Source organism: Anoplophora glabripennis, unplaced genomic scaffold (assembly GCF_000390285.2).
Source record: "Anoplophora glabripennis isolate ALB-LARVAE unplaced genomic scaffold, Agla_2.0 scaffold564, whole genome shotgun sequence".
Classification (NCBI taxonomy): Eukaryota; Metazoa; Arthropoda; class Insecta; order Coleoptera; family Cerambycidae; genus Anoplophora; species Anoplophora glabripennis.
This window is the reverse complement of record NW_019416651.1, coordinates 139961-161779: the sequence shown is the minus strand read 5'-3', so window position 1 is coordinate 161779 and position 21819 is coordinate 139961. Positions and strand designations below refer to the sequence as shown.

At 32.0% G+C, this 21819-nt stretch overlaps 1 protein-coding gene across 1 annotated transcript in view; it reads left to right on the top strand.

Annotated features, from left to right (window-relative positions):
• Positions 1-21819, top strand: part of LOC108910231 — a 78075-nt gene that overhangs the window by 51556 nt on the left and 4700 nt on the right. Inside the window, exon 5 of the mRNA XM_018714785.2 lies at positions 16409-16560. Within this exon, the coding sequence (XP_018570301.1) occupies positions 16409-16560 (152 nt within the window). The remainder of the gene's footprint in view (positions 1-16408; positions 16561-21819) is intronic.

Sequence of the window (21819 nt, the reverse complement as noted above, 5' to 3'; positions counted from 1 at the left end):
TCAAAATATAAAATAAATAAATAATTTCTCCATATGTCACGATTTTAATTTGAAGCACATTTATATATACAATAACTCAATAAAAGAAAAATATACAGTTCATTCATCAAAAACAAAGGTTGAACGCGGAAAAATCGGTTTTCAAAAATTGCGCATTTTTATTGAAAAATGGGATAGATGTTGATGAAATTTATGGTCAATCCAAAGACCAACATGTGTGCCAAAGGCCGATTCGATTGACACTGAAATTGTTGTTAGTTAATTTCGTTTGTTTTTTTGCAAGTAATTGTTTAATTACTAAACGTTAATTTTAGAAGTTAATATCGTAGATATAGGTTCTGATTGATCTAAAGTAGCCCTTAAGCAAGTATTAAGTTAGTAATACTTAAGTAGCCCATTTCAACTAACACAGTAGGACGTGCAAAATAGCGTTATAAACAAATTGTCCCAGGGTCAGGCAAAAGCCGCTTGGGAATTTTTTTTTTGCATTTAATAGATTTATGGTAATTTAAAAAAGGGAAATCACCTACACCTCTTTGTACAAGAGGTGTAGGTGTACAAGACAACATTTTTCTTCATAATGTTAATTGTCAATTAACTATTAGACATATCGGACCAAGATTTTAAAGACAGTTAAAGAAATGGTTAAACTTTTACTTCCAAAAAGTTTTACATTGATAATTCATATAATAAACGCGCTAGCAGCAGTAAAAGTTAACGTTTCTGAACGGCCTGCACGCGGGAGAAGGAGCGCTGGGCCGGCGCACGCGCATGAACGCCGCTCTCGTCGTGCGCGAGATTTTTTAACTTAATTTGAAACGTTCAAGTCAAAAGTACTTTATACGACCATAAGCTTGTAGTGACATTAGATGTTACTTTGCTAAGTTATTTCAATTTCAATACTTATAATAACGTATAACAAGGCATCCAAAATTATTTTCTGAATCTATAAATAATTTTTTTTGTTTTTTTTTGTAATGGATTTCAATAAATCAATTACTTTTTAAATTCTACTGCGTTTCAAATTAGTAAATCTACTTCAGTAACTTTTCTGGTTTTATTGACATACGAATTTCGTTTTTCTAGAATCAGAAAATTACATTCAAATAAAGAAGAAAGGCATATTCAGGTTGTCTTGGAGTAAATGGGCCATACGGCAAGGGTTGCTCCTTTGAAAAATAAATAAACACATTCAGAACAAGTTACTGTAGCAAAATTTGTGACACCAAGAACTGGAAAAAATTATATAATTTTTTTTTCGCTTTATGCCAAAAATTATGTTCTTTATACAGTATATAATAAATTAATATAATATGCTTAATGAACAGAAAAAATAAAATTATATACATATAGTAGTAGTTCGGGATTATAATATACAGATTGAAATTTAACTGAGGGTCATATTTATATGGAAGCTACTTTTGAACCTTGGAAATTTGTTTCCTCACATTTCGTTGTAAAAAGTGATTTTTTTTTCTTTTTTTCCTAATCTTCATACCCCGCCGCTGAACAGGCTAATGTAGCCTCAAGCAACAGCCCTCGCTAGCCGTGATCTACTGCACGCATTGTTGTCAAATTATTTTTTTATTTACTTACATGTTCTTTCAATGTATCAGATAGAAATTTAAGAATGAAAACACACAAACACATATCGAAAAATTAATACTTCCTTCAGATAGTTACGAAATTATCTCCTCTCGTAAACCGATAAACTGAAAGTGAAAACAAATCAGGCTCACATATTTGGACATTCTCGTTTTGCCAAATGAACATTAGCCTGTTCTCTGCTTGTCTAGCGTCCACTTATTATTATTATTGACATTATTTGGTTGATCTAAACTAAATCAATGTTAGAGGTCATTGATATTGAGATTCATATATTAAACACAGTGCTTTGAAAAATAATATTTGGAATAATTTTAAAATATATTTTAAGTCAGATTATGGTAAGTATTTTTAATTATGTATATTTTATAAAAATGCTAAGGTTATTATTTTAAAATAACGAGCGTTCAAATAAAAACGTGGTCGAAGTTGGCTCTGACACATTGGACGTAGGGAGTAGCTTATAGCGACCAACTTAACCTCATTTCTCAACGAGCTGTATAGCAGCTGTCAGTTTCAATAACGTTAATGACTATATAACTTTATTTTAAAGAATAATCGTGATAACAATAACAAACAATTAAAGGAGCTGCGGAAAGTGTCCCCCTCCTTGTTATAACAATAAATTAAAGCAGCTGCTGAAAGTGTCCCCCTCCTTGTTCCAAGCACTTTTCACACCTGTTCCTCAAAGAATTAAAGACATTTTCTAAGATGCTCGGGGTATTGTTAATTTCACGAATCTTGTCTATAAGTCGAGCCTGCAGATGGTTTAAATCAGGAATAGGCAGTTCAAAAATAGTGTTTTTAAGGTAAGGCCACAAAAAGAAATCACACGGCGTAATATCACATGACCTCGGTGGAAATTCATGTTCAGCATTGAGACTTATTAGTCGATTTTGGAAAACTTCCCTCAACATATTCATCGTCTCGCCTGCCGTATGTGCCCTTGCGCCATCTTGTTGAAAGTAAAAGTTTGTAATTTCGTTTTCTTCCAGCTGGTTAACAAAAGGAGCGATAATTTCTTCTCTATACCTTTGCGCAGTAAGAGTACCATTAAAAAAAATAGGTCCATAAATCCTCCTTCGATTGAGAGCACACCAAACTCCAATTTTTTGAGCGTGTAGAGGGCCCTCGACAAAAAAGTTATCTGGTTTTTCAGAAGACCACATTCTCATATTCTGTGAGTTTACGTAACCACTTAAATGAAACCAGGCTTCATCAGAAAAAAAGGTGATATTATGAAGTTCACCGTAGTTGTTTAAAAACCATTCACAAAATACAGCCCGTCGCGGAAAATCAACTTCATGAAGTTCTTGCTGACAAGTTAAACGATAGGAGAACAAACGCAAATCTTTTTTTAACACTGTGTGGCAGGTACCGACTGATACTCCCACCATTTGTGATAAAACACGTACAGAAGTTCTTGGCGCATTTTCCATTATTTGTTGGACATTTTCTTTTAATTCTTCAGTCCGCTTTTTAGGTCGGCCGCTTCCTTCTTTTCTTGTTACACTGCCCGTTTCACGAAAAACATTAACACAACGCTGAACTGCACTTTGAAAAATTTTGTACTCAACAACGCCGGGAAATTGATTTTGAAATTCTATGAAACATTCCTCAATAGAATACTTCCATATTCCATCAATCTTGCGTCCATTTCTAAAGTAGGACTCTATGATAAACACTTTTTGTTCTTGAGAAAACACCATTTTAAACGCTTTTTAAAACGAAAATATTCAAATTGATAGCGGCGATTATAGCGCTTTGACAGATGACGTTTAAGTTCATTTGCTATACGCTACGCCCTACGTCCAAATTTTCAGAACCAACTTGACCACGTTTTTATTTGAACGCTCGTTATAATAGTTTTACTTTCAGTTAGTAATGTATGCCAATCCACATACTACACAGTTAATAGTTATAAAATTATGTAAAAAATTTATAAATTTTAAAATTTTCATGAGTAGGACTGTCAGAGAGAGCTGCAATTCAATGGCGTACCAAGCGGGTCAACCGAGGCATGCGTGAGCCGCTGCCTCAAAATGCTTTTCACGTTCACATCACGTTAGTATACAGTTGTGTTTGTTATCGTGTGGGTGTTGCGTAATTAATTCTTGTCTATTGGGGTTTATGGTGGTGTAGACAATTTAATTTGTTGCTTTTTAATATACAGGCTGTCTACTATAAGAGGGCCGCACCTATGTATCTCGCTTAATACACGATGCACGTCAAAAATCTTTATATGTTTTTCTTGCATTTTTTGAGGCCTTGATGCTTGTAAAAACAAATTTTAGATTCATGGCCAATTTTATGAGAAATCATAAAAAACCGGAAAATTACCAAAAGTTTAGGGCCATCTAACTTTTTTATTTTAAGAGATAGACAAAACTTATTTTAATAAAATTTCATGGCAAAATTGATATCTTTCACCTGGTGTAAACAAGTTTTTGACGTATAGTATGTAATTTGCTGCGCCCTCTACGCGGACAAAAACAATTGCCATTGAAGCAGGCTGTGGATACAAAAAATTGCTTGTTTTTTTTTCATCTTTCATGCGATGTTGTTGCCTTTATCATTTATATTTATTACATTTTTATAATTTTGGTATCAAAAATGTAAATTAATGTATAGAAATTGGTTTAAACAGGTCAACTCAAATTTGTTTTTACGAGCATAAAGGCATCAAAATATGCAACAAAAAACATATAAAGATTTTTGACGTGCGTCGTATATTAAGCAAGATACATAAGAGTGGCCCTCTTATAGTAGACAGCCTGTATAAGGCGTACGCTTATATCCCGCGGCTCAGTTCTGACAGCCTTATTAATCAGCATATATAAACGTAACAAAGTTATACAAATGCAATCTGTTCTTAGAAAACTATTTTCTATAGCAGTTTTCCTTTCTGTCACCCAGATAGTTTCTTACAGTTGGTTTTAAAAGGCAATGGCAAAGGTTTATTTAATTAGGGAACACGTACCATTACCCCCTTCCCGAAAAAAAAAGGCCCTTATTACAAATTTTACTATTTATCTTGCTTGACATATTTTACATATTTGCTGACTTTATTACTTTATTTTGAATATTGTTTAATTACTCCAAAATAAATAAAATAGCAACGAAATTAAATCGCAAAGAGTTTAAATCGCATCATGTTCAGAATGCTTCCGAAGGTTATCCACAGCTATGCAGTTTAAATTCTCTTCGGCTAATTGCAAATTGACTTCACACCTGGTATGATACGACGGGATGGTAAACGGTGCAAAGTGCCTTTATGTGTAAGTGTATAACCTTATAAAGTTACTAATTTTAGTATTCAGTGACGGTACAGAGTATATTTGTATTTCAATTTTCAAATTTGAAAAAATTTACTGTTGTTTCTGAAGGTCAAAGTTAACCCTTTATAGATCATTGGGTTTTACGTTCACAAATATGAAAATATTTCTAATAAAACCTACAGCCCCTAGATTGCGCCCCTAAGGAGGGCTTGTAGCATTTTCCAGTCCATGTTAGAATTTGTTATTAAACTTTTCGAGAATGTCGAACACGACTTTTTAATTAATTTTGAAATAATTTGAGATGTATATATTTCCCCCATTTCTAGAGATATTTTTCCTTTGTGTAGTGACAATAAAAGTTACTGAGGTGAACTGAAAATAAATATCTATATCAGTCTAACAGGTATTGCTAGTATTAAATCATATGTATAAAAATATCCGAATAAATCCTCTAACTAACAAAAATGTAATAAAGATATGAACGGCGGATTAAATCGATGGTATGAAAGAACCTTCATAAGAAATTTAATTATATCTGCAAAATTTGTAGATAGGAGCCCAATACAGACCCTTTGAAAGTTTAAGGTTTTTCTTTAATATCCATTTATTACCTAACATGACGTTAATCTTTGTTGAAAACCTTAAAAATAAATAAATAGGAAGATAATTCAACGAAGGAAAGTTTTCTAATAACAGCGAAATTACTTTTACACGGAACCACTTATTTATTTTCCTTTACGCGATAAATTCCACGTTGTATATGTACGTAAGCCGGGTTCCAATGTCTCAGGATAAAATTTCCTCTCATCCCTGGTGAGCCGTATGTATTTCTAGGGACATTACATGCCCCAGGTGCCACATTATCTATCCAGGTGTTCATTGTTCTACTAGAGGCGACTGTCCTTAATCTGCACTGATTTCAGTCAATTCACTGTAAACCGAAGAATTTTATTATTTATAATAAAATCCTACCCTGTCACCACTTCACAACTTTCTCAATTTTTTTTTTCGATGTGTGTTTCCTTCTCAAGGATAAAGTATTGAACCAAATATTGGGCACTTAAGGTAACTTTGGAAAACTGCTAAAATAGCGTAATGTGAGCAGTTTGGATACATTTTTGCAAACCTAACATTATTAATATATTATTAAATTAGTAGTGATGCTTTTAATTTAAATTCATCAAGTAAAAATGGTTAATGTACGTTTGTCGACAGTATATGGTTTCGACCTCGTAAATCCTTAAAAAATTTATAAACAAAATCATAAAAATAATAAAAGAAAAGGCATTTATTATTGGATAAAAGACTAAACCAAATTTTATCATATTTTGAATTTGATAATTTAAAATGTCATCGCCGTTTCCAATTTAGACGAAGTTTCGTGGTTATAAATCCTCGCTTCTGATATATGAGATTCATGTTCCCAGATTTTGCATTTCTACACACTAGCGCATCCCGGATTATGGGGTTACGACGTCATGGGGTTACGGGGTACGGAGCTACGTGGTTCTGGGGTTACAGGGTTATGGTACATTGAGATCATGAGTTCGAATATTTTTCCAATCACTGATTACTCATGTCAGTATTAACTCTCAAAAACCTTTCTAGAGGAGTTTGTTGATTCAGTGCGTCAAAAACTATATGTTACACTGGTCTGGTCCACGGCCTAGCCCACTTTCCTTTGTGACGCTGTTTTATTTAAAAATAAAAATATAAAACCTCGCTGTCCACGTTATATTAACGAAGAAATCTGTCAAACTAAAATCAGCGAATAACTTTTAATCCTTCCAAGTAAATTATAAACTCTTACTCTCGCTTCCAGCTATGATTGGCCGCTTTACACGAATACCAATGTGAAACTTCTCTTCTATACATTTATTAATATATCTATTTTTTATATTTCAAATTTTCTAATGACTGTGTTTCTTAATGCCAAAACTCTTCTTTATTTTTCTCTTAACTATATTTATAATATTAACACAAAAACATATTTAAAAAGATATTTGTAAACCCAACTGTTTCCTGATATAACACAATCCAAGAAAGTGTTACGCAGAATTCAAAAATCGAAAAATATGTAGGCTTTTATATCAAATAATATAAATTTAAGCTAATGTGAAAAAAACCGAAGTTTTATAAAATTTTAATATTTTCATAAACAATAAAATTATTCAACATCACAAAGAAACGACCAAAAAATATTATTTCATTCACAGCCAGACGCACCTTTTATTCACTATAGTATTTAAGTCAAAAGTGCTCACCTGTTAAAAATCTTCTACAATTATAAAACATTTTCAAAGTAATTGGATTTATTTATGACATACAAAAATACAGCATAACTTAAAATTATAAAACTAAACTTTTCATTTGTAGGATTTGCTTATATGTTTTGTTTATGCCCTTTCAAATTAGGGCAGAACTGCCAGAGTTGTATTGAAATCGTTTAAATTTTAAGTTCAGATGACATCTCCATGTAAGCCAATATTTTTCTTATACGGCAGAAATTTTATTTTGTATATAAATAGAATTATTTTTGGAATTTATTGTTTTTTGCCTTTCTCTTTAGTTCCGTTAAAATAATTTTTAATCTTGTTCTAATGCTTATCTTTGACAATGATGTAATTTATACAGGGTGTAACTTTGAGTGGGGGTCATATTTATACCGAGGCTTTCTTTGACATTTAAAAAAACGTATCAATAGTTTATTTTTTCAAATTGTGTCGTAAATACTTAATTTTTTTTTAGTAATTTTCGTGCCCCGACGCTGGATAAGCTAATGTAACCTCAAATAACTGCACGCTTTTGTCACAGCGCATGCACAATTTCACACCATTCACCGCGAGTTACTTTCGTTGAGTGGGTGTTCGCCACACAAGTAGTATAAGTAACCTAGCAAAAAACTCAAGCAGTAATCAATAATAATAAATGAAATCCAAATCCAAATTCCAGCGATGAAAAGCATTTAAATTCACAGTTAGATTTCTACTATCTTGAAATGCGGAACAACTGACACCCTTCGCTTCGTTACCGTTTACCGGCACTATCTCCCTTCACATGAATTGTAGATTGCCTACAATTCATGTATCTGTAATACATGATTACAGTGGCGGTGAACACAAGTATTAAAGTGCATTTTAAAGAACTAATTATAACTAGACTATTTGATTAAAAATATATAATTACAGATTCGTGTTCAGGGGAACACGTACTGTTACCCCTAAAAAATTGACCCTTATTTAAAGTTACACCCTGTATACAAACATACATATACATATAAATATTTTTATTTTTACCAAGTTATCCGCCAGTCACTTCTGTTTCATTTAGTTTATGACTTTGACTTTTCCTCTGTAACTATGAAGACTAATTTTCTTTTTTACCCATTACAAATTTATTTTTTTGCATAAAAGGTTTGTTCATTATTTTGTTTTTGTTTTTCATACAGTTTCATAATCCTGATAATCCCATAATGAGTTGATTATTTCATTAACTTTACTCGCCACCATTTTTGTTTATTTAGATTAATCTTTTCTGGTTTTCTGTAATAGAGAAAAGTATTTTTGTTCAGTTGTATTCATATTTTATGTTGCCCTATTCAATTATTAATTAAAATTATATTTTATGCCTTGCTTTATGTTTCTATGCAGCAATTTTTTGAGGATTCACCTTCAGTTTCTCAATTTATTTTTCCTTTTAAAATTTCCTTCCCTCGAATAAGTGAAAACATACTCTTAATTTTTGTAGATTCAGAGATCAACATTCTCTTTATTTATGTATAAATTTTCTGCAGTTTTATTTGTTGCGGAGTACAATTATTGTATTTTCAGGAAATACGTGGAAACAAAGCAGGTGCACCATATTTATATTTCACAACGTTAGTACATATCTACCAGGGTAAAGTCAATAATAAAAGTAAAGTCTGAAAATTAAAAATAAACAGCGTGTTAATGAAACGTCAGGATTTAGAAAAATATGGAATCTCGTTTTAACAGAAAAGTTGGTTTCTATAGAACTTTCTTCGTCAATTTCTGGTGTAGTAAGCGCAATTCAAGTTTCGCAAGACATTTTAGTTAAGCTTGTTTTAGTATGCCGAGGCATACTTTTCTAATATTTTGTAAATATAAAATAAATGAAGCTATTCATGAGACGTATTGTTTATGCATTTTGTGTATGTATGTATGAGTAATAAATAGTTTGTCTGGTGCAGAAAGACATCGATATTCCAACGTAAAATATTCCAAACAGGGGATTGATTTAACAAGTTACTACAAGCAATATGTCGACTAGCGGGGAAAGGTCGAAAGTTTTATTTAATGCACTTTAAAATTACAGTTTGATGTAACCTTTAGTCTAAGTGTCATGAACAAAAGTAGGAACTTCAGCGTCAACAGAATTCGTATTCCTTACAGAAAGTTTACAAAACTTTTAGAGACTATTAAGTTACCGCACTGAAATTTCCCTCAATACAGTTTTGAAAGAAATAGAATTATGCCATTCCCGTCTATTAAAATATTTTCGGTTTCACAAATAAAATATTTTTTATCAGCTTTAGGTGTCACATTGTGGTACTAAAAATGTTAATAGATATAAACAGAACACCGACTTCTATTTGGACAAAATTGCAAATTCCGAAGATCAAAGATGTGATTCTGAAGTGTACCAAATTAAGTCAGAAGTAAATATAATCGATCGCGGGCATTATTATCCTATAACACCCATGGTACCTACAAATTTATACATATTTATAATACCTAAAGATATTTTTCATTCAATGTAAACATGTTTTCGTCCATGATGCTAGTAGAAAATATTATCATTACTTCAATGATACCTTAAATATAACCACTTTAATGTTCTTCAATTGTGAGGATGCATACAATATAAGAGACATGTATTTTAATTGTTTGTCTAAAATTAATTTCTACGATAAATTTTAATGGATTCTTAAAAAGAGGGAAAAAATAAAACCATCAATTCATTGTTAAACTTGTGTGTAGATTTTCACATTTTGAAGCAAATATGATTGAAAATAGTAATTATACTCACAATATTTTAGTCATAGTTACTGACATATTTCGCACCAATGATACGCAATATATTGCTTCATTCCGATGCATGGAATTCTATTCACTGTTTAATTTTTAATTATTACTCGTATCGGTCATATTTTAATTTAACTGTAGGGCAAAAATGTATAACAGATTTTGTTTATGAATAAAACGTTTTTAATAAACCTGTGTTAATTTCGATCAAAGCAAAAAATTAATTCGGATTAAAAATCTGTATTAAATCGTGACGTTTTTTATAATACATTTATTAGAAAAGAAAATATTGACAGGTTTTTATGTCTTGCAAATTTCCTTTCCCATCAGAATTTTCTCTTTTTGATGATAATTCACTTCCAGATGCAAGACAAAGACAATTACATAGGATATTACAAAACAAACAAAAAAAAAATTTTTCCTTATGTCGTTTCCCATAGGCCCCAATTTTTTAGTATAGGTACATGATGCCAATGTTATAATTTAGGTAACTAAAAAAGCAGAATCAGTAGACACCGAGTGGCAGTGATAAAATTTTAAACATACTTTCATTTCATACTGCACTTGCAGTTGTTTTGAAAAAATAATCATTTTACACATTAACGTTGTTTTTAAGAACAAATCATACTTTGCAAAAGTAAATACAGACTTACGCATGTCATTGAAAAATTACGTTTAATTCGAAAACGGTCTACTTTTTTGACTTTAAAGAAGTATATTTTTTTGTGTAATATTGAATTCAATTTCTTTATTTTTGTTCGTGAATGTACATACAGGGTGGACAATTTGCTAAGGCATGTTGGGCCTAGACGCTTTAATTTGAAGCCAGCTATCAGCCCTTAGATAATGTCCAAGCAACCCATGGGACACCCTGTATATACCAGTATCTTGAGTCTTTAAATTGGATTTGCATTGCATGCCCTGTTGGTAACATTATTATTAATAGAATTCTAACGCAACATAAAAAAGCGAAATAAACGTTTTCCAGACATTTGAAAACACGTGGTTAATTGGATATGGAGAAGTGTGTTCTGATAGTTCTATTTATCACAGAAACAGTCCCTCATTTTATAAACATGCAGTAGGTATAGAGTGAAGAATATTTAATCAAAAATAAACATTAGCCAGAAAATATATTCAAGATGTTTGAACAAAAATTACAGTGGTATCTACAGTAGTAGTCATTCTTCAAAAACACCAATTTTTTTTTTACAAGTAGGTTACAAATATGTTATAGAATAATAAATTAAAGGGGCGCACAGTGGGAAATATTGGAAAAAATTCTCGACACTCGCCAATTTTCATCGTCTCGTCGTGATTTTTTTTTAATAATCTCGTGTTAATATAAATTTTCATATTTCGGTGAGGTTTTTTCGAAAAACCCTTTTTTAATGCTTAGGGAGCGCCCCAACCTCAATGTCGTAGAAAAATTTTTTAAATACTCGGTGTCAGTTGTAGAAAAAAATGTTTAAAAAGTATCTCCTATTAATAAAATCGATTATTATGACCCTTGATGATATATTTGGAGTTAGGTTTTTGTAGAAAAAACATCAGATATATCATTAAGGGTCATAATAAGGGGCGCTCCCTAAGCATTAAAAAAGAAAAAAGGGTTTTTTTCGAAAAAACCTCACCGGAATATGAAAATTCAGATTACGAGATTATCAAAAAAAAAATCACGAGATGATGAAAATTGGCGAGAGAATTTTTCCCAATATTTGCCACTGTGGGGCGTGGCATAGTAAGGAAAATGGAAGATGATTTTCTTCAATATCTTGAATGAATTTTTGTTTTAAATCAAATTTTCTACAAAATAAGATAGCTCTTTATTACAAAAATAAGTTTGTTATTAACAAAAAAATAGCAAAAATTTGTTTTTCTTAACTGGTCATTACGGAGCTATTAACAATTATACGTCATACTTACTGGAAACTTTACAATGTTGGTAAAATTTTTTTAGATCTTGTATCTTTACGTAACTGGCGAGTATACAGACAGGGTGATTCAGAACTTATCCAAAAAAAAAATTCTGGATGTACAGGGGACTCTTACAAATACAATTTTGTAAAGAAAAAATCAAAAAGGTCAGTTCGAAATTGATTTAAAAATACACTTCTGCACGGCACTGGAAACTGGTCCACTGTAAAACCTGACCTTGCACAATGCGACCGGACAGAAACTTTCGCAAGGAAAGAAATATGTAAATAGAATTTTATCGCACCTATTTTATATCGGCAAATTCAAATGGTTTTGCTTTTATTAATTATTAATAAAATTAATTTGTGTTTTTAAATAATAAAATCATTTGACATACCCGATGCTGCAACAGCAATTGTTCAAAATTTTATACACTCACGTGTAAACACATTTGGGTCCGTCCTATTCACTTTCTACGAACTAACACAAATGATGTCTTTCTTCACCATAACACAAATACTTCACCATAATAAAATGTTGTCTTGCTTCACCATAAATTAAAACGATATCCATCAACTCTGAATTGCTATACACGCAAGCCATATTTGACACTAACTACTAAAAAACTGATTTAAATACCACATATAACAGGTAAAAACTACCGCAACGACGGATTTCAGTATTAGGAGTCACATGGCTCTCCATGCGTATTGCGAATAACTCTAGAGACTACAGTTGTCCAGCTATATAGTGGTTTAATGTGCTATAACTTCAATAATTTCTTTCTCAGAAACTATAACTATTTTACAAAATTTTTTTTGCAATATTGACTCCATTTCTCATGCCGCATCTATTCCCAAATTTTTTTGGATAAGTTGTGAATCACCCTGTATACTAATAAGATTCCAAGAATCAATTGCATTTTCAAAATTCGATTTCATTAATTTTTGCGCATTTGAGAAGGTATTATACGTGGTCATAATTTTGTACGCAATACTACTTTTAAGTCAATTACTATGATACGTAAACAAATATTTTTTTAATTAAAGGTACACAGCAACGGGAATATTTTTTTTTTTTTATTTAAGATTAGCCACCTCTTTAGGAGTACCTTCCGAGAACTACCTACGTAATTACTAACTAATTCTAAGTATAATAGCTGCTAACATTCAATAGTTTAAATAATGGCATAACTTTATGCAAGTGCAAAATTTTACGAAAAATCAACAATTTATTATAATACAAAGAAATTCTATTAAAACATTGTAATAGATTACACTGTTTATTTAATATTAAATTATGTGTTATTCTATAGCACATTCGTAGCCGCTTGTGAAAAAATATTGGGGTTTATGGAAAATGACCACAATAGTGATGTCTTGAACCTCCTTCGGCTGGACTATAAGCATTACACAATCCGAATCCGTGGTTCATTTAACACCATCGCGTCAGGATTTTTCATAACGTCAGAAAATGGGCCCAAAAACCCAACAAATCATCTATCCATTGATCACTCAATTCTTACCTAACCTATAACCTCATAACCTCTTAATCCTATAACCCCTTAACCCCGTTAACTCGAAATCCCATAACCCCGACACCCATAACCCTGTAAGAAAGAGACTTTCATTGTGTGAGCCTACGTTTTGCCGAACCCAGGAACAACGACGAGGACATAGAAGGCTTCTTTTCCCTTTGAGGTGTTTTATTAGAGTGTGTCCCCCTTGCCTCACACGAATAGCAAAATAAAATAGCAAGAAGATAAATTAGTTAAATGTACAAGAATGGTTAACTCATAACTCAATGAAGAGACTACGTTATTTCATCTTCTTTAGACCTTCTATGATAACGCACTTGTTTACATTCAAAAGATCTACGAAGTAAATGCCGTTTATGATTTTTGACTGTATCTCTTTTCAAATTCGAGCAGTGGTCTGCTATCATAGTCTGACCCCATGTTCCTTGATAACGCTTCTCCATATCTTTCATGTCTTGATGACGCCTTTCTCCGTGTTCTTCTCTGTAATCACCAAGTTCCGATTCATGAGAGTTCGTGCATAAGCCTATTCTTGACTGGGTTTTGAGGTTATAAGGGTATGGGATTATTGAGGAATATGGGTGTAAGGCTCAAGAGCCACGTATGGCTCAAACATACTGTATTTCAGGGCTTAAACGCGCATAAGTCTCTTTCTTACCGGGTTATGGGTGTCGGGGTTACGGGATTTCGAGGTTACAAGGTTAAAGAGTTATGGAGTTATAGGATTAAGGGATTATGGGGTTATAGGGTTATAGGGTTATAGGAGTTGAGTGGTCAATGGATAGAAGGTTTATTGGGTTTTTGGGCCTATTTTTTGAGGTTATGAAAAATTCTGATGTGATGGGGTTAAGGAAACCCCGGATTCGGATTCAGCGACCCCGAAAACAGATGGTAGACATAGTCAGACCCCAGAAGTAATTCTTTCGATTTTTTTTTTGTGGACTGAAGTTATGTATATTTGTCAGAAGGCATTGTTTTTATTATAACAATATAGTGTACATCTTTACTAATTATAAATTTGTTTGAAATTCGTGAAATAAATTAAATTTTCTAAACAACATTTTGCAGTTATGAAGGTGGAAAGTATGCCTTGTCCTTCTTGTCACATCTAAATATAGAAATTTTAATGTTCATCCGTCGGTTTTCTACGACCTAGGTCTTTCCATATCATTTAATTCATCTGTTGAGACTGTTTACAGAAAAATAAACTTTCTCCTTTTGTACTTGTTTTATCCAATTTTATCCTGCTTGTGTTGTTGAAGATCACGCCTGAAAAAAATTATGAAATTTAATCGAGTTAACTGAATTACTAGAATAATAACTAAGATTATTTTTAATTTTAATGGCATGGCAAATGGGTTTTTGACATCTCTTCACATATTAATATAAAATGAAATTTTGGGGCAAAAAACTTGAATCGTGTTTTTTATTTTTCTGAGATCGGGAAGTAAAAAAAATGTATAAAAATACAACGAATTTGGCGAACAGTCGCGCCATCTTAGACTGTGGTTCAATTGTGTCATCTATAATAATAGATAGACAGCAGAGGAAAGTTACCATATATACTTAGAATTCTTAGGGACAATTATTGGTTAAAACATTAATTAGCTTTAACTAGTTTTGAAAAATGGCAACAAGAACAACTGTATTATTTTATGAAACAAATGGAGAAGAATATTATCAATAATAAAAAAAGCGCTATTTATTTTATGTTTGTGATAGGCAAGTAAATCAGTTGAATCAAAAATGAATTTTTAGTATTCCTGTTGGTGTTAGTGGAGAAATCTATATGTCTGGCATTACACCAAAATCATTTAAAGTCAGGCGTTTAATTTAGAGAAAGAAGTAATTTTACGTGCAGCTAATAAAAATCATTTTCTTATATTTATATCATTTGAATTTGGTATATATTGTTTTGTCATCTACTCGGATAGTTATTAACAATAGCTCACAATTAAAAAAATACTGGCTAATTCTTGCTTCGAGCGAAAAAAAACGAAAAATTAAGTTTTTTTATTACTTACATCATTTCTTTTGATTTTAATTTTTTACGCATCATAAACAAAGTGATGATTATAATTACAGCAGGGCCTCGATGATCCGAACACCGAAAATTTATACCCTGTTCGGATTCACGAAGCGTTCGGATTATAGTATGTAGACATTTTGAAAGGGATTTTTCGAAATAAAACAAAAATATTTTACATTATAATGTATTTATTTAAGTATGTACGTTAGATGTATGTTAGATAAAATGCTATTAATCACACTTTTTTAAAGAATTCTTAATATAGTGCTTTGACGAGTAGTATTTAGCGACATAGAAAATGCTTTATCCCTTAATTTACGTAACAGCATTTTTTCCGGAATAGAAATGTCGACTTCATCTGCCCATTCCAAACAAAAAACGCACTGCGTGGCACTGGCGAGACAGAAACTGTGAGAAACGGAGGTTGCGCAGGGGTAAGGGGGGTCGTTCGGATTATAGAGGCGTTCGGACTAGCTGGGGTACGGATTATCAAGGCCCTGCTGTAGTTACTTAGGAAACAAAGTCATGATACTCTTATACAGATATGACGAATCAGCAAGGAAGTAGGAATCTTGTCTGTGAGATTAGATGTACTTTAGACTTTTAGTATCGAAGAACATTACTTACATTACATGGGATTTAAAAAAAATGTTTTTGAATGTTTTTTTGAATTAGCTTAATACCTTAAAGTAAAAATACGAGAGCTAATAATAAATTATGTACCTATATAAGATGAAAAACCGTAATTATCTGAACGTAGGTACTTAACGGCTACCCTATATGTTGACTGGAACTTATTTTACTTGAAATGACTCAACGGATCACTTTCTTTATCTTCATCCTCCTCCTCCTCCTTAATCAAAGACAACCCCGCAAGAAATAACATTTACAGCTTCGAAATATCTGGGTTTTTGACCGATCGCTTAAAATTGTGTAATTATTTCCGCATTATAAATAGTGGTCTATTTCTGTGTGTGATTATTTTAAATCTGTTTAGAGAAACAAGAGCTTCAATGGAGAAGAGTTGCCGTATGTGTTCGGAGTCCCGCTAGACGGTCCCAAGTTTCACTTCGTCGATTCGTACACGGAACACGAACGTCTGTTCTCCGAGATAGTTATGACTTATTTCTGCAATTTCGCGTACACCGGGTAAGTTTTATTTCATTTAAAACTAGCATAAGTATAAACGGGTCATTTGTCACAAGAGGACACTGTTTGCGCGAGATTTATGTGATTGTGATTTTGGAGGCAATTAAAATAGATTAATAATGGTTATATTTATTGAATGCTGGATGTAATTTATGTTATTTGCTGGAATTATAATATACGCAAATGTTAATAACTGCTTCATTTCATTGAACTTTATGGTACCGTTATGTTTGACTTAATTAATATAATGTGTGTTGTAAACCACTACACGTTCCATCGCCATCAAAGTGGAGTGGAGTTCGTGTTTTATAAATGCACATACCCGAATTTAATCTGACTGCGAAAATATTGCGGTACATGCTGACACTGATTTTTATTTAAGTTTTTAGCATAAAATATAATTATCTTTATATTGTGTTAATTTTGCCTTGCAAAAAATTTTAACTTGATTGTGCGGGAAACCTATAAATACCTATCAAGTATAGTTGTTACGTTGTCAATTGGAACCTGTAAATCTTGCCATAAAACCTGCACAGGACCGTATGCAATTTCTTCCTATGCCTTGACCATGATGTGTCTCACAAATTATACTCGAATAGCAATTCGGCGAGTCCAGTATTGGTAAACTATAGTACGATCGTATTCGATGCAAAGTAATAAATCATTGCCTGTCAAGGGAATCAGTGCAACACATTTTATAGGGGGTTTTGGAAATTGANAATAGTGGTCTATTTCTGTGTGTGATTATTTTAAATCTGTTTAGAGAAACAAGAGCTTCAATGGAGAAGAGTTGCCGTATGTGTTCGGAGTCCCGCTAGACGGTCCCAAGTTTCACTTCGTCGATTCGTACACGGAACACGAACGTCTGTTCTCCGAGATAGTTATGACTTATTTCTGCAATTTCGCGTACACCGGGTAAGTTTTATTTCATTTAAAACTAGCATAAGTATAAACGGGTCATTTGTCACAAGAGGACACTGTTTGCGCGAGATTTATGTGATTGTGATTTTGGAGGCAATTAAAATAGATTAATAATGGTTATATTTATTGAATGCTGGATGTAATTTATGTTATTTGCTGGAATTATAATATACGCAAATGTTAATAACTGCTTCATTTCATTGAACTTTATGGTACCGTTATGTTTGACTTAATTAATATAATGTGTGTTGTAAACCACTACACGTTCCACCGCCATCAAAGTGGAGTGGAGTTCGTGTTTTATAACTGCACATACCCGAATTTAATCTGACTGCGAAAATATTGCGGTACATGCTGACACTGATTTTTATTTAAGTTTTTAGCATAAAATATAATTATCTTTATATTGTGTTAATTTTGCCTTGCAAAAAATTTTAACTTGATTGTGCGGGAAACCTATAAATACCTATCAAGTATAGTTGTTACGTTGTCAATTGGAACCTGTAAATCTTAAAGCACAGGACCGTATGCAATTTCTTCCTATGCCTTGACCATGATGTGTCTCACAAATTATACTCGAATAGCAATTCGGCGAGTCCAGTATTGGTAAACTAGTCCACCTGACGTAGAATTGACGGCGGCGCGCTAGTCATCAAAGCAAATCTGTATTGGCCCACTAGGTCGTAAATGATTTTTTGTATGGTACACGGGTTCACTTAGCTTTGCCGCTTTGCCAGTGCAGTGCAGAGCATTGCTTGGCGGGGTATGTTGTTGGTATAATACGTATTATTATTTATTAGTTGATATTATTGTTTGTTCATATCGTAACCAGTATAGGGTAACAGTTATTAAAATAAATGTTATATGTAATTATCTAGTAATTTAGCGTGGCTCTCTGGAGACTCTTTGAAGCGGAGGATAATGGAAATAACTTGGGAAAATCCCCAAATAGTGGAACCTGAGTTTGTCGAAAGTATCGAAACAAACTCAGAGTTTAAAAACAAAGATTTACATGTAAAAAGACAACGTATTATACTAAATATATATGAATGTTTGAAAATTGAAAATAGTGAACAATGTGATAAAAAAGTTAGGAAACGGATTAACGAATTAACTAAGATATCAAAAACGACAATTTATCCCGTAATTAAAGAAGAATTGATCACGGTACAAAGAGGAAACGGAAAATACAAAATTAAAGAAAATTGAGGATTTTAACAGATGTAACGCGGCGCACAATTTATAATGTGTATAAAGAAAATAAAGTTCCTACTTTAAACATCATTCGAGATAAATTAAACGATTATCCTGATTATAATTATAAATCTTTAGGTATGTTACGACATGCTTTATTACAATGCGATTTTAAACATAAAAAACTTGACAATCGTATGGTAATTTTATGGTAATATAGCTCGGAATATAGCATATCTAGATGAGACAGGGCTAAATTTTTCTGGACGTCTATGGATTCCGAAGAATTTATGAGTTAAATGTTTTTATGCGGTTCCAATTGAGATCGTAGCAACTATACCTAAGAGCTTATCTCAAACAACACAGATTGGTTACATAATGTTTTATTAAACGTTAAAAAACTATACATGAAACTGAATAACTAAAACTTTAATATTAGCAAAACAAAGCAGCATCAACGTTTAGATCAGTAAAGCGGGGAAACTTATAAAAAATACAAAAAATAAATATTACAAAGATAAACTCTTTTTTGTTAAAGGTGATTATAAAAAAACTTGGGATGTTGTTAATGAACTCAAATTTTTAATGATTATTTTGTTAGTGTTGTTTTGGAGATAGCTAAGAAAATTAAAGAATGTAAAGCTTTACCTGCAAATTTCTTACACGAAAATCGCTCTGCTTCATCACTTTTTCTTGAACCTGTGAATGATAATGAAATAATTGAAATAATAGCTAACCTCAAAAATAATTGTTCGCCTGGTCCTGATGGGATAACTACTAATGTAATAAAAAATGTACATAGAAATATTGTCGCTTCATTAGTTCACATTATAAATTGAATATTCAGAAATAGTAATATACCTGCACAATGGAAAGAGTCGAATGTTACACCAGTCTTTAAAACGGAAGCTCATGATGAATTAAATAATTACCGTCCAATTTCTGTGATAGATAATTTCGATAAAGTTTTTGAACATACATTTAAAACTAGATTAATATATTTTTTTAATATGCATAATATAATCACTAAACGGCAATTCGGTTTCACAAATAAATCTAATACGGAGGGTGCTGTACTCGACCTTGTGCAGAAAATTGTTGAATCCATGGACATATCGGAGAGGTGTTTAGCCAACTTTCTCTGGCCATCTGGCCAAGGTTTTTGATACAGTGACACATACTATATTGCTAAACAAGTTGGAAAGTTATGGTATCCGTGGTCCTGTTCTAGATATGTTCCGAGATTATCTGTCACATAGAGTCACAAAGACTTAAAATGGGCAACTGTCTGAGTGAACCTAAAGAAATTCTTGTTAATGTACCACAGGGCATAATTTTAGCTGCCACCAAAAATACAAAAATCTACATATTTAGGATTGAGTTTCAGAAGATTGTGTGTAACTATAATCCAACTTTTTAAGGCAACAAATACTAATACAGCTAGCATCTGTAATGTTATGCTACAGTTGTATGAATTTTTAAAACTGAATTAAGACTCTTCCGCAACTAGTAATTTGTAAACAAATAAAAAAAAGTAAAAGTTATGAAACAGATAGTAACACAACAGTACAATTTGCAAAGTTGTAAAATGTTGCCTAAGATTCTTTTATAAAGCTGCTGTGTATAATTTTCAATTTGATGATAAATCTGAAGCTAATGCTATAAAAATATTTCCTATTACACTTCTATAATTCACGTTTTGGATAGCACATTTTTCCAAGGGTGAAACTGACCATCAATTTAGATTTTCTACAATGTGCATTGAAAGATAGTTTAGTTAGTTAGTTTTCCATTAAAGATGTAAGTAATGTTTTACTTTTCTATAATAACTTGTAATATATCTATAAGGTTAGCAACCTCTTTTCTGATATACGCGAGGCGTTTCTATCTATATTAAACACTTCCCAATTACGTTAAAACTATCCAAAATAACCTTTTTCAACTCCAAACTTCAAAAAAAAAAAAATCTGCTCAGTGGCATATTTAATATGATATCCATAAAAGTTTCAAAGTTTTAAAATTATGTCGTCGCATACAATCCAGTGGGTACAACTTCTATTCAAACTGTTAAATAGCATTCATAAAGAGTTAAAGACAACGTTATACTGACTGTAAAACAATTTAAAACAAAAGCATTTGATAGTTGTGCAGTTACCATTAACGTTTTTTTAATTTTAATATTTCGAATAGCGTAATGTAAGTTAGACGACGGACATTAACGAAAAAATTATGTACTTGTACAAATTCTAAAATTTAATGTATGAGCTATGTTGCCACATACCTTTGGGACTGATCCCTCTTACTAAATCAAACAAAAAACAAGGGTATAATTTTTCCGAAAATGATAACAGTTTAATCGATTACTCAAGAACCACTGAAGTTATGTACCCCAAAAATTGGAATATTGCTGTCCTCTTTAAGTAGCTAGTTAAAATTTGAATATATGTAATATAACCATTGGCATCGGAAATGAGCTGTTTGAGGTGTCCCAACTGCAGAAAACTTCTCGATTTAAAGAGATTCTTCTTTACAGATTTAGATTCCATTTCCAATATACATTTTTATGCCTATATATTTTTTTTTTCATAAAAAGAGAAAGAGTCCAAAATATGTAGAAACCTTAGTGACTTTATCATTAGGAAAACCTAATAAGCTATAAATACATGGATCCGATATAGACTGATTCCGGAAAGTTAGAGAATAAATCAGTAATCCACAACTAATAATCTGTCAGTGGGGTGTATAATGACAGACCGATAACCAATTTTTACTACATTTCTTTTGTAAAGTAGTATTTCTAAAACAAAACTTGCTGCAGTGTAACTAATAATTGTAGCAACTAGCTTCCTTTTCTCTACTCCACTTACACTCACAAAATTAATCATGAGGATGAAGAATGTAATGTTAGTGTTAATTATAGACGTCTATTCGTACTATTGTGTAATAATTATTAATATCTGTCTGTATTTAGTGACAGTCTTAACACCGTTCCCTGATCACTTATTTTGAAATCAGGTCACAATGGACAACGACGCTCATTTTATTCTTTATATTTCCAGGCCATGCAGATAAATTTAGAACCGGAGGAACATAAAGTGAAAAACATTAAACTGGAATTGCAAACTATGTTTCATAAAATTTGAA